At 42.1% G+C, this 13,328-nt stretch overlaps 1 protein-coding gene across 30 annotated transcripts in view; it reads right to left on the reverse strand.

Annotated features, from left to right (window-relative positions):
- LOC102228008 (protein-methionine sulfoxide oxidase mical3a-like) overlaps positions 1-13,328 on the reverse strand; it is a 95,338-nt gene that overhangs the window by 12,351 nt on the left and 69,659 nt on the right. For 13 of the 30 annotated variants that reach the window (XM_023347945.1, XM_023347963.1, XM_023348041.1 and 10 more), the window contains 11 exons: positions 12,755-12,886; positions 12,297-12,359; positions 10,339-10,413; positions 9,689-9,802; positions 9,213-9,292; positions 7,296-9,135; positions 7,119-7,213; positions 6,352-6,528; positions 2,608-2,715; positions 1,144-1,237; positions 254-304 (listed from right to left, as the gene is read on the reverse strand). In XM_023347945.1, the coding sequence (XP_023203713.1) occupies positions 254-304; positions 1,144-1,237; positions 2,608-2,715; positions 6,352-6,528; positions 7,119-7,213; positions 7,296-9,135; positions 9,213-9,292; positions 9,689-9,802; positions 10,339-10,413; positions 12,297-12,359; positions 12,755-12,886 (2,829 nt within the window). Of the gene's footprint in view, positions 1-253; positions 305-1,143; positions 1,238-2,607; positions 2,716-4,020; positions 4,075-6,351; positions 6,529-7,118; positions 7,214-7,295; positions 9,136-9,212; positions 9,293-9,688; positions 9,803-10,338; positions 10,414-12,296; positions 12,360-12,754; positions 12,887-13,328 lie in introns of all 30 variants that reach the window. The other 17 variants (XM_023348049.1, XM_023348023.1, XM_023347999.1 and 14 more) reach the window with 10 other exon arrangements.

Here is a 13,328-nt window from a genome sequence, read left to right on the forward strand (position 1 = left end):
AACTGGATCAATCAGAAACTCTCCTCATTGAGAGGCAGCGAGAGGCTAAACATCCAGATTGAGCACAGACAAATCTATGTGGGAACACACATTCTCCTGATCGCATGCAGCGTTGCACTTTGACGATGGCACACGTGTGATGAACAAACAGAGATCAACATGTTTGGAGATGGAGAACTGCTGCTGTGTGTCACCACAGATGGAGTCCACATGACAGTGCAGTGCAACACAGAAACCCAAGTAAATCTAATACCTGATCTTCTTTTGTGCTGTTTGGGTAATGTACAAGTACCTTTATACAAGCCTTTAAGAGAGTAAAGCAGTGCACTCGTTAAAACACATTGCAACATTCGATTGTATGAATATTGGATGGGAGAAATAAATTTGGCTTCTGGAAAATGGAAAAGATTTAAGTAACTTTATATTATGCTAGTATTAGAGTTAACAAAACACTGGTGGACTCCCTGCTGCAACATGCTTGAACTAAATTTTTTTTTGTTTGCGGGTTCCTTTAAAACCTGACGGGACGCTGAGTAGCTAGCTCAGCTATTTCAAACCAAGGACACACCTGGAACATCCAGGACACCTGTGGACACTCCTGGAATATAATTCGTTTGAGCAACAAGCTAACTGAAAAGAAAATGATGATAAAGGCCCTTTAGACAGTGGAAATAATAAATTGTGTTACAGATTATTTGTCTGTGATAGCCACTTGCCAACATGACTTTAAGATCAACAACAGATTCATTTTCTGTCTGATTTTACGTTGGTAGAACTAAATAAACTGTAAATGTGGACATGTCTTTCAGCGCAGTGAGAATCATGACCACAGCAGCAGACTGTGTGGTTTACGGGTTTTCAGATATAAATGTTATTCCCTTTGGAGCATCTATAAAAGGTTTAACTGATAATGACATGAAGATAAAATGAGGTCTTGGAGGGGGAACCAGTGGGACACCAACTGTGAAAGAAGATTTAACTGTCAGGCATGAAAGAAATCCCTTTAAAATATTAATAAAAAGCAAATAATAAAAGTGGTGACAGCAATTAGCTTTCTAACTGCGATGTCAAGTCGAATTTGTGGTGATTTTAAAAGATAAGCTTGTAAAAATGAGCGAGTATGAAAGTTTAATAAGTTGTTACCTGCTTCTCCCCTCAGTGCTTTCTCCACGGCTACACCCCGCTCCTCCAGCTGCCGCTGCTTCTCCTCCACCTGCTCCAGCTGCCTCTGGATGATCTGCGCAGACATATCAAGAATTAACGGCTCAAAGGAAGGAACCAATATACCAAATATTCAATTCACATGCACTTATTTCACATATTCAAATAAATCCACCTCAAAGTACATCTCACTGCTGCTATGGGGAGTGAAGTGCAATCTGGCCCTTCATCACCACCATAAACATCGAGGAGGATCTAATGGTCCATATTGAGCCAGGAGTGGCCTTTTTAAACGGGACTTAAGGCGATTCAGAGTTTAAAAAAAAAAGCTGCTGGAAATGGGAGAAAAATTGAGCAACAGCAGCTGCAATGAATTAAGACCGAAATTTACCAGTTACCCCAACACACATAAAACGTTTGGTATTAAATACATAAGGTTGCATCTCAGTAAAAAACTAACAAAACTGAACTTTTTACACACAAAGTGATATATTTAAAGTGTTTATTTGTGTTCATTTTGATGACGAAAATGAAAAATGTCAGTTTCATAACAAAACACCAAGGATGAAGGCTGTTCAGTGGGGAATCATAAACACTACAAAAGGCAGGTCAGCAAAAGAAGCTGGCTGGTCCATGGAAGGTTTAGTGGAAGGAAAAACTGTGGAGGCAAGAGGGATAATGACAGCCCTGAAAGGATTCTGAAGCAAAACCCACTAAGCCCTTCCTGAACCATACCAGCTTCAATCACCATGGTAACACCAGCAAACCAACCCAATGTAAACTCAGTTGTCAAGATGCCAGAACCAACAATGCAGGTGAGCTGATCAAAGCAAGCTGGACTTCCTGAACACCTGAGCAGAACCAGAGGCTGGTCTGCTCCATGCCACGCTGCACTGATGCAGGAATTCATGCAAAAGGAGCCCAAACCAACTACTGAGTGCAGACACTGTTCACATTTCTGCATTAAAAATCAGATTTTTATTCCAGTTTTCAGATTTTCCTTTAATAGTTAAAATTAACTCAAAAAAAAAAGCATGGAGTGAGTGTGAAAATGTGTAAAGTCTTACCTTTTAAATTGAATTACTGAAATAAATTGCCTCTCAAAATTTTAACGTACTGACATAAACATATATAAGAATGCAGAAAGTTTTTCTGTTTGGCTATGACAGACAGTAAAAACTCAATGCTGAGCAGAAACAAGGCAAAACATCCAAACAGCCTCAGGGAAGCAGGCAGCTGAGAGCTGAGTCAGAACCCTGAAGGTCCGAATCCAAACACTTTCCTAAATAAGACACGCAGCTGAGCTCAGGCCGCAGCAGCTGAGTCACACCGAACAGCCCGTATGGTATCAAGACGCAAGAGAGAAGAGAAAAGCAGCCTCAGCTACGATAATTCAGCTTAAAATCCTGAGATGACATCAGGACAGATTCATTTTCAGCCGTGTACCTGAGCGCGATGCAGCCTTTTGAGCTCCTCCTGCTTCGCTTGCCGCCGGGCGGCTTTCTGGACTCTGCGTGTGAGCTTGGCATTCAGCTCCTCCTCTGTGTAGGTTTTCTGGTAAAGAACAGAAAATATGACTCAGAGAATCTCTTTTATAAATGTTTCAGACTGGAAGCCTTAGAAAGAGCCTGAAACTTCAGAACATCAACAGCAGGAAGGGAAACTGGACGGTGGGAGGGTGAGGCGCGGTTTCACCGGAAATCTACTGGTTTTCTAAAAGAACATAAATTTACTGAAAAACATCTTGAGGTTTGAATTAACATGTAATAAAAAAGCTTTAACACCACAATTTGCAGAATTGCTAATTAAAGTAAACTCATAATAATATGAGAATAAAGTGTTAATATTACCAAAATAAAGTCACAAGAATATCGGAATATAGTTGTAATATTGCCAGAAAAAAAAATATATATATATTAGGAGAATGAAGTAGTAATTTTATAACATCAACAACATGTTGAATGTTAAAAATTAAAATGAGGAATGTTGAGCATGTTGTAAAGCCATACTTCTGAATAAGTTTTACAAATATGAAATTTAACTCATCAGCATCAAATTACTATCAGGATTTTGTGAAAATGAATGAAACTTTTCAAAGAAAGAGATACAAACTTATCCAAGATTTTTTATCATTAAAATGTCTTTTTCTCTCATAATTTTATAACTTCTATTCTGATAAAATTGAATGTTTATTTTGCTAATGTTATGACTTTAATCTCATTCTTTTTTTAACACTTCACTGTGCCGGATTAATGATCCTTTACAAGCAAATGCAAGACAGTACCATTTTTGTAATAAATTGATTAATATAAAATTCTGTCAAATTTTTATCTTTTAGGTAATTGAAATGTTTTGATAGCTACGGCATCTTTTCCGTACTATGAGTCTTGAAAAATAATGAAATCACACATTTTCAGACTCAATAGAAACCACATATTGGACCTGCTCTTTCATAGGATGAATTACAGTTTGCTTATAAAAAAAGCTGAAATGTTCTCTTTATCAGATGACTTGTTGGGACAAGAAAAGCTTTAATAAATCAGAAGAAAGGAGTAAAGGCAGCGAGGCAGAACAAGCTGCTCCAGTCGGCTCACTGAAGTAAATCCATACGACAGATGAATATTTATGACAAACGTCAGAAGGAAGAGTAAGACAGAGATGCAGTCTTATCAGAGCGACCAGTAGAGTGAGCGTTTTAGGAAGAAGAAGTCACGTTTTAGAGCATCCAGCAGTGACAGAGCGAGCGCCGTTTATTAGTTGTGGACCAGAAACACACAGTTTGTTACGACAGGGAACTGTGCAGGAAATGGAACAGCGAGGAGTGGAGGGAGTTTTCAACAGGAACGGATGTAATACTACTACCTTTGTGGCGTACGATCTCTTGAACGCCAGTGCGTGAGGAACATAAACAGACTTGATGAAGACAAAACAGAAAACAGGGAGGAAAACAGACATAATACAGACGATATGATTAAATGGGTTAATGATTATGTTAAACAGCTCAAAATCAGAACAGTAAGGGACAACTTAGGTGGTAAAAAATCAAAACAGGCAATGTTAACCCGGGACAGCTAGACACAGAATCATGACAAAAGTATTTCTTCCCTTACAGATTTCTTCATTAAAAATTTAAATATCAACTCCCTTGTTAAATCTTGAATTATCAGTGATTATCCAAACTTTTTTGTTGAGTTTTAATAGCCAAACAGGCCTGATGAGGTAGAAGCTGCCTGACAGCATAAAGTTGGCTAAGATCTAGAAAAGCAATGCAACATATACACCGAAAAAAAAATATCAAAGAACAGATGAGAATTAAGTCATTAACATTTATTCAACTGGAAAGATTACAAGTGTGGATGCAACAATAAATCGGCCCCAATTTCCTAGATATCGAATGATTGCTGATTGGCCAATAATATGAGAAACCAATCTTATCCACGGATCTGATCTACTGCCGCATCAATCTGAAACTCAGCCGCTGTTCCCTTTTGCTCTGCAGTGAGAGCGCCGCCCAACAGGTCACATCTACTTGTGTGAAACCTTTCAGGCAAAAATAAAAAAATTTAAAAATGGTATCAGCAAAATCAGTGTCACCAGGTCAGTCTTTTTAAAATCGGTGTTCGCTCAGAAAGCTGCAATCGATGCACTCCAAGTTACAAATTTACAAAGTTGTCTAGCTGTCGCAAAAATTACTCCAACAGTCCCACATGTAAAACTCTGCAGGGCTCACTTGGTCATGGTTTACCAAAAAACATCTTGATGAGCTGCAAGACGTTTGGGAAAATATTCTCTGGGGCAGAAATAAAACTTTTTGGAAGGGTTTTATCTCAAATTACTAGCATTTCAGAAAAGAAAATCAAACCTATAGCAAAATACAGATGTGGCGTCTGAATTTGTGTGTGATCAAATGTTTCAGGGTTTTGATGTTGATCTGGAGGATGAATCAGAGATCTGCTGCCACGATGGGGATGATAATTACAACCAGAGTTTTGAAATCAGGGAACATTTCTCCTGTTGAAGTGATCAGAAGTCAGGAAGACGGAAAATATTCAGTTAACGCGACCCTTGACTGGCCTTGATTTAGCAACTTTAAGCTCAACAGCATGAAAGCAAATCCACTTCCAGATGGCTTTGGGGTGTCCTAGTCAAAGTATATACTTTAACACAAACATTTATTTTTGTGGTTATTTGGCATTAAACACGACTTGCATCCTGGAAAACTCTCAATATGGCTGAATTTAAACAATTCTGCCAAAAATCCACCCCAGTGATTTTAAAGACTCACTAAAAGTTAATCACAAGCAGCTATTAGGTTACATTAGTACAGCAGACGGTTGGTTTGCATTGCTGTGTTCTCTTATTACATGAAAACTTTATTTACTCAGCTTACGTTTACGTGGGACAACAACAGAAGAAATCTGTAGGAGAGTAAATATTTTCACAGCTGTACAAAACAGTACAAGATCAAATCGGATAGTTTCAGCTCTAAACCTACATCTGAACAGATCTACTGACAGGAAAACTGCAACCATGACAGTGACTAGAGTTCACCAGATTCCCGTGAGACACGAGGCCTGGGAGGCATGCTGCTGTGAATTCAGATCACTTTTCACAGACCGTTACAATATCCATTTCTTTCTTCTAGCATCGTCATCACAATGCAGAAAACTAAAAGGGAGCCTGTCAATAGTTCCACAATGGTTAAAAAATTCATGCCTCTGGCCCTGAACTCCACTGTGTCTCTAGAAAAACAAGGACACACACGGACTGAGCTGCAGCGGGAGAATCATTCTGAATTTCACAATTTGATGAATGCAAATCCATTGAAATGAAAGAACTTGTTCTAAAATGTGAGGTTTTTGTGAACCTCATGATATATTGCAGCCTGCATACAGAAAAAAAAAATCAGCCCTTGGAAGAATTTTCCCAACTTTTCCCCCAATCAAGCATGATTAAGATGTTAGATCTCTTATTGGGTTTCTCCAGACCTTGGAGATGGGTCCATGTCCTAATTTGGTGCCATGATTAGTTTTGGGATCTCTTGAGGAGAAAAAGGTAAACATTTCTCATTATGAGGCTTTATTATAAAAATGTTAAAAAAAACCTGAGGTGAGATTTAAAAGCCAAAACCAGGCTATGTGGGGTGAATATTTGAAACTCAGAATCATTTCTCCTTACGCTGCGTAATACCTCCTCATTGTCTTTCTCCTTTTCTTGGCCAACCTCCTTTTCAGGCTCCCTTTCTTTCAGACCCTCTTTTGCCCTCTTTTTCCTCTTTATCTCCCTCCTCCTCTCTTTTTCCAGACTCTCCTCCTTTATTGCCTCCTTCTGCATGCCTGACACTAGGTCAAAGATGTCCATGTGCCGCTAAGAGTGGAAGAAATTATTAAAACAAACATGAAAAGAAATGAGTTTTTCAAAACAAGCAGTGGGTATGACAGTAATATTCCAGTTCCTGTCATTTACTGAAGGCAGTTTAAATCAGCAGTGATTTATATTTTCTATAATAATCTGATAAAACGAGGGATAAATTTAATACTTCACTTAACGTTTTCAACAAATTCAAAACATCTGATGTTTACTATGTTTGGATTATTCTGTTGGAATAGCACCTGATAAAGTATTCACTCCCCTTGGACTTTTATATTTCTTTCAGATGTATGAACAACAGAGGAAAACTACTTTCAGTTATTTGGTGGCTAAATATTTTTTGGGATAACAGATTAAACTGACTGAATACATATGCACAATACAACCAACCACTGCTCTGTTTTGGTCAATCACTTGAAATCCCAGTAACATTAAAGTTATTTGTTTGCAATCTTCTGAATTAGTTTAAGCAGTTTAAGTGTGAACACTTTTGTCAGGCACTGTGCCGTAGTGAGTCTGTGTAAATGCTCTGCTGCCTGAGTCTTCCTGGCTTGGCAGACGGAGCTGATTTGTGAAACTTTACTCACATCTGCCTTTGATTTCTGGGACGACCTCTCCAGAACATCATCACAGGACAGGTCCGAGTCCTCAGAAAAGCTCAGGTTCCTCCGAGTCTTTAAGTCTGTTCAACGCAATGAGAAGAAAACATGAACCTACAGAATACAAACATTCAGAAACACCGGACTTCTCAACGCGGAACTGACCTGAGGATTTCCCCAGAGGCGACATCCTCTTCTTCCCCGAGTCCTGGGTGGTGGAGCTGGACGACGGCGTGCTCGGACACGACTTGTTGTCCTTCTTCTTCTTGTCCTTTTTGTAGCCAGAGAACACGGCCTTCCACAGCGACTTGTGTTTGGGCGGCGTCTCCTCGGCGCCAGAGTGCCTGCTGCCGTCGTTTTTGGCTTTCTTCTCCTTCTTGTTCTTGCGGGGTGAGAAGAGGGAGCTCCGCTTCTTGCTCTTGCCCGTTGATGATCCCTCTGACGACGCCACTGAGCTGTCCAGACTCTTGTTGCTGCTGAAGAAACGCTCAGGAACAGACTCTTTCTTTGACTCCAGCGCCTTCACGGCCGACGTTTTGGGAGATCCGGGTGACTTTTTGGTCTTTCCAGCTGAATCCGGAGTGGCGCTCCAGGCCATCTTAGGGGAGACGCTCCTGTTCAGGTCGGACTCTTTCATTTTGTTCAGCTGCTTGGCCATGGCGTCTTTGAGAGCTTGGCTCTTCACAGATTTCTCTCTTGCTCTGATTCTCTCTTCAGCGATCTCCTTGGCCTCTGGGGAAAACCGAGTGGCCCTCTGGGATTTGGAGACTGGGATTACTGGGATGTTCGGCTTACCGTTCTCCATGGCTAACGCCAGGTGCAGCGGCGGCTTGATGGCGGGAGGCGCCTGACTCTTCTTCTGGCTCGTTTCTGCCGTGCGCTCATCGTACGTCTCCTCCACGTCGTCGGCAAAAGGAATCTCCTCAACCGTCTCCACAAACGATTTCCTGACCTCAGCCGGCCGAGGTTGCTTCTTCTTCTCCCTCATTATCACAACCGGGGCGGTCTGTGGCGCTGCCTCAGGGGACGACAGTTTCCTGGGTGCGGGGGTGGGACTCAGCTGCGTCCTGGGCGCAGGAACCGGAGCGTCGGCTGGAAGCTTTTCTGTGCCGTTGCTCCAAGACGCCTGGTGTCTCTTCTGCCTGAGCACCGCCGGAGACTGGTTGGCGGGGACGGGTGGCGGTGGACTGGAGGGCGGGGTGAGCATGGTGGAGTCCGACGTGTTGCCGCTGTCACCGTTCGCCGTTAGGTTTGTGTCACTCTTGGCCGGAGCGGGAGCGATCGGCGTGATGACTTGCCCCTCCAGGGTGATGTTGAGTCTGCGTATGACGGTGCGGCCGGTAAACGCCGGCTTTGGCTCCCTGGTGGACGGCGTCTTCACAGGGGTCGGGTCCGGTATCGGGGTCTTCTCCAGGATTTTACTGCTTCGGTCTAAAGGAGAGAGGCCGAGGCTCTTCCGGATCTCTGCACTCTTCAGCCAGAACTCCTCGATGATGTCTGACTTTTTCGAGGCGTTTTCCTCAATGGAGGAGTCGGCGGACCTGAGCGGCTCGGGCGTTGAGCTGACGGGCTGTGTCCTGACGGGGGAGTCAGAGGTCAGAGGTGAGGAGGCTTCCTGGCAGGGCAAAGGCTGGGCGCAGATCGGGGAAAGGGGGTTTCCTGTCAGAGGGCAGATGGAGCGGTGGGGGAAGACCGGGGATTTAGGCGTGCGTGTTTCTGGAAGTGAAATGGGCTGGGAGCGAATCGGGGAGCTGAGCGGCGACTTGACAGGCGAGCTGACAGGCGACTGGCCAGATGGCTTCAGCGGAGAGGCGACGGGTGAGACAGGAGGGGAAGAAGAAGGGGAGACAGAGGGGAGGGTGACGGCAGGAGCGGGAGACAGGATGGGAGCGGAAAATGAAACGGATGAAGGGCTGAGCGGGTTCCTGACAGCCGGGGACACAGCTGTCTTCTCTTCCTCCGGTAAGAAGGGAACCGGGAAGAAACGGATGCCGGGAGATTTCACCTGCAGGAGCAGGGAAAGTTAGAGTTCCTGAAAAAAACATCCCATCATTTTAACTTTGTGTACGTAGAATATCTTACTGGGCTGACAGGCTCAGCCGGCGGTTTGAGGGGGGAAAGAACGATGTCGTCCTTCAGCAGTGAGCTGGTGCTGGCTGGGTCTAAAGTCACAACAGGAATGAAACCGATCATCCATTACCTCCACACAAATATAAACTATTTTAACTGGATGGAGTTAATTGGAGTTAACATGACCGACAAACACAAAGCAGCTCATAACTTTAAAACAAAAGGAAAACGATGTTTTTTAGGTGTTTATTTACAAATGCAAATTTGCGTTCAGCCCCATTTACTCTGAAAACCCTGAAACAAAATCCTGAGACGCCACCTACCTAGCACCCCCAAACAGCATTAAAACGTCTACATAATTCACTCAAGTGTATTGTTGCAATGTGAAAAATACAGAAAAGATTCAGTGATGTAAGATACTTCTGTAAGACAAAGTGTGTAAAATATCTCCAATATATCAGCGTGACTGAACAACTTGTGTTTTGTACCAATACTGGAGTCTTTCCCCAGACTTTCTGTGTCCTTGTTTTCCTCTGGAGGAGCTTCGTCTTGCTCTGACTGGTGCAGCCGAGCCTCAGCTTCTGCATCCGAAGGAATGTCATCTGGACAAAACAGTTGAAATCATTGAGGTGAATGAAATACTGACTGAATTTATCTGACCAATCACATTCAACAGGGAAGCTGCTGCGAAGGAACAAACTCAACGTTTACTGCAGCTTATGTAGAATAAGTTATTCAACTTTTCATGTTTCTGTGATTATTTGCTGCCACTGGCAAATATCTCTGCGACAGACAGGTGACCTGTCCAGAGTGACCCCGCCTCTCAACCGAAACGTTCGCTGGAGACGGGCACCAGCCCCTCTCCTGACCCCACAAGGGACAAGGGTGTAAATGGATGGATGGCAGATATTTACATATGCAGAATAAAAAGACATCCAAATGTTTTCTCACCGTCTTAAAAATAAAAAACATGCATTTTTATTCTGTGTCAAGAATGTAAATAACAGGTTTCCAATGTATCTTCATGCTTTTGCTTAACAAGCAATAATATTTTAATACATAACCTTCTTTTTATAATTCTGATATATGAAGAAGAACAGATAAATTAGCGGACATGTTTGATTCTTCGGCTCTTTACCTTGGTCCAGCTCCGTGCCGGGCTCCATGTCCGGACTGTCTGCTTCAGCTTCCAGCTCTTCATCCTCACACGGTTCTGGTATGAGACCAAAATGGAGAGAAATGAGAAATCTGGCTGTTACAGACTGACTGAAGTCAATAGTGGGTGAGAACATTTTCCAATTCCCTGACAGCCTAAGAGCCTGAATGAACTTTTCTCAGAAAGTCTGTTGCTCCAAAGATATAGGGATTAATTTGAACAAAATAGTAAAAACAATAAATCATTGAAAAAGCATGGATAGGTTTCAAAGCCAGAATTCATTTTACTCCATTCAGCACTAGGAAATTGATGTGCCAAAGAAAGGTTTAGTGCACAGATGACAGTTGCAGTCTGTCATCTGTAGTTCATGAACAAAAGAAAACCAGAGTGAACTTAGTGATGAAGATGCATGCAGACGTCCATTATGTTTGATCGAAGCAGAAGCAGAAACTAAACTGTTAAACTGTTCAAAAGCAGCATATTACAGGAAACGCTGCTTTCCCCAAACAAACCTGAAGCAAGAAAACAAAAAATAAGCATTTCATGCAATAATTCAGTCCAACCACTCCTCCAGTCATCACTTTAATGAAATGCACTAAACTAAATCTGTTCACATGAATGCATGGATGCACAGGAAAGGAATTAGTCATTCTAGTGAGTCTGATCTCAACTGAAGTTGGGCTGTGCATCAATACGGTGAGTTTTTCACTCATTCATGCTTTTAATCAGCAGATTAAAGGAAACTTCAACAGGTTCATACCAGTAATTTATGCATGTTCAAGAGGAGTTGGTCTGCTAATATCTGGACCATCACAGCAGTGTCTGATAGAAATAACTGCTGCATAAGTGAACATACAGAGGCTCTGCAAAAATATTCATATCCCTCAAACTTCACATGGTGTCACACAAACTTTTATGAATTTTATTGGGATGTTATGAGACAGACCAACTATTAACAGGGCTGCAGCTAATGGATATTTTACTAATAAATTATTCTGACAATAAGTTAGATTAAAAAACTAACACATTCTGCAGATTTTTCATTTGACCACTTATGCAAATAAACAAATAATTTAGTTCCTTTGTAAAATAAGAAAATAAACATTTTATTACCTGAACTTCAATAACAGCGCTCCTTTAGTAAACTTGGATCAGGTGAAGCAATGGATGCATCAAAAAAATCCTTCTAACATCAAACATGTGAACAGCTCAGCGCTTTCTGCTGGACTGAACATCAATACAGTGCAGGGATGATTTAAAGATTGTTTTTTCACATAACCAGTTAATAACTAGAGAGCAAAAGATGCTTAATAGGAGACTTTCCAAAATTTATACCAGGTGAAGCTAAAACTGCCACTAGAGGAGTTCTGGGTAGAACAGATTTTACAGATAATGAAGGTTTTTCATCTTAAATGCAAAAACTGTATTTTTTGTACAGTTTTGGCTTAATCATTGCTCTGATTGTGTTGTTCTTTCAGAAAACTCTGACTGTGTACTCCAGTTAATAATTATTTGATTTCGGAATTAGTTAACGATTACTTCAATAATCAATTCGTCACAATTAATACGATTAATTGACCAAAATCTAACAGTGAATCATTGGCAAGTGCTGAAAACGATTGTTAATCAAATCCCAGTAAAATCCGTTGCTGTTTGTGGTTGTAATGTGACAAAATGTGAAAAAGCTGAACACATTTGAAGACATTGGAAACGTTTTCAGAGCTCAGCAGCTCATTCTGTGAAATAAACGCACATGAAGCCAAGAGAAAGCTTATTTCCAGAAGGCAGCGGGTGAAATGAGAAGCTTGGTGAGATACAGATGCTGGTCTGATCGCTGGCTGCGGCGCTGCATGCATGCTCGTGAGTTTTTCTGCATGCTGCAGGGAAAGGCCAGCCGACAGACAGATAAAAACACAAATCCCTGTTCAGGTCTGTGCTACCTCCAGACAACGACTCCAACCAGACCCTCACTGCCTCGTGTCGGGTGGATGTGTGGGCGGGGGCTACGCTCAAACCAGAAGAACAACAGAAAGATGGCGGGGGAAATAACGGCAAAGCAATTAGACACATGGGAAAAGAACTGAGCAGAACACAACAGAACAAAGCAGAACCAAAAAATATCAAAGGAACAGATGGGGGGGGTTACATGGTGCACTGGGAGTAGGTTGGAGAACATTACACAGCAACTCTGGCTGAAACATGAAAAAGGCTCAACACAAAATTAAACATTCCAGAAAAAAATATAAAACAAAATCAAAGATGGTTAAAAATAGCAGATGGGTTAGTGGAGGGTGGACCCTCCTGTCACACAGATGTTCAAACAGAACCGCCGCGATGAGATCAGATCCTCAACATGGCGGGGACTGCGTCCGGACGACGGCGCCTCTGGGTGGGTTACCTGTGGAGGGGGGAAGAGTGGGCTCAGAACCCACCGGGCCGTCCTGGTCAGAATCCCGCCGCGCTCTCGCCAAACTCGGAATGGCGCTGGGATCCACCGGCTGGAGGAGCTGCTGGATCTGTATGTTCCTGGCTAAACGTTTGTCGTGTTTTTCAGTAATGAGACGCACAATTGGACAGGAAGATGAGCAGAAGAAAAACAAGGACAAAGGAGGAAACACAGACAAGAAATGAAAAGAGAGAAAAGGCAGAAAGAGTCACTGAGGGGGTAGAACGATCTCCTTATGGAAGAGTTACAGGAAGTCTGCATGCATTCATACGCTGCAAAAAACACTAAACTCTAAAAAATAAGAAAATTCTGAGTTAAAAAGAAATGCACATTTGTTGAACACACAGCAATGCTGCCAATCAATAAAAAATCATAACAGCAGCGCCTGGAGGAATCTGTGGAGTTTATTAGATTAATATTTCAAAGCCAAATAAAAATAGGCTTTAATAAGCAGGTTAAATGGTCTGCAGTAGGCATGGGCCGGTGTCAGTAAAAGTATCACAGATTCACAAAAAACATAAAACAG

This window comes from Xiphophorus maculatus, chromosome 2 (genome assembly GCF_002775205.1).
Source record: "Xiphophorus maculatus strain JP 163 A chromosome 2, X_maculatus-5.0-male, whole genome shotgun sequence".
NCBI lineage: Eukaryota > Metazoa > Chordata > Actinopteri > Cyprinodontiformes > Poeciliidae > Xiphophorus > Xiphophorus maculatus.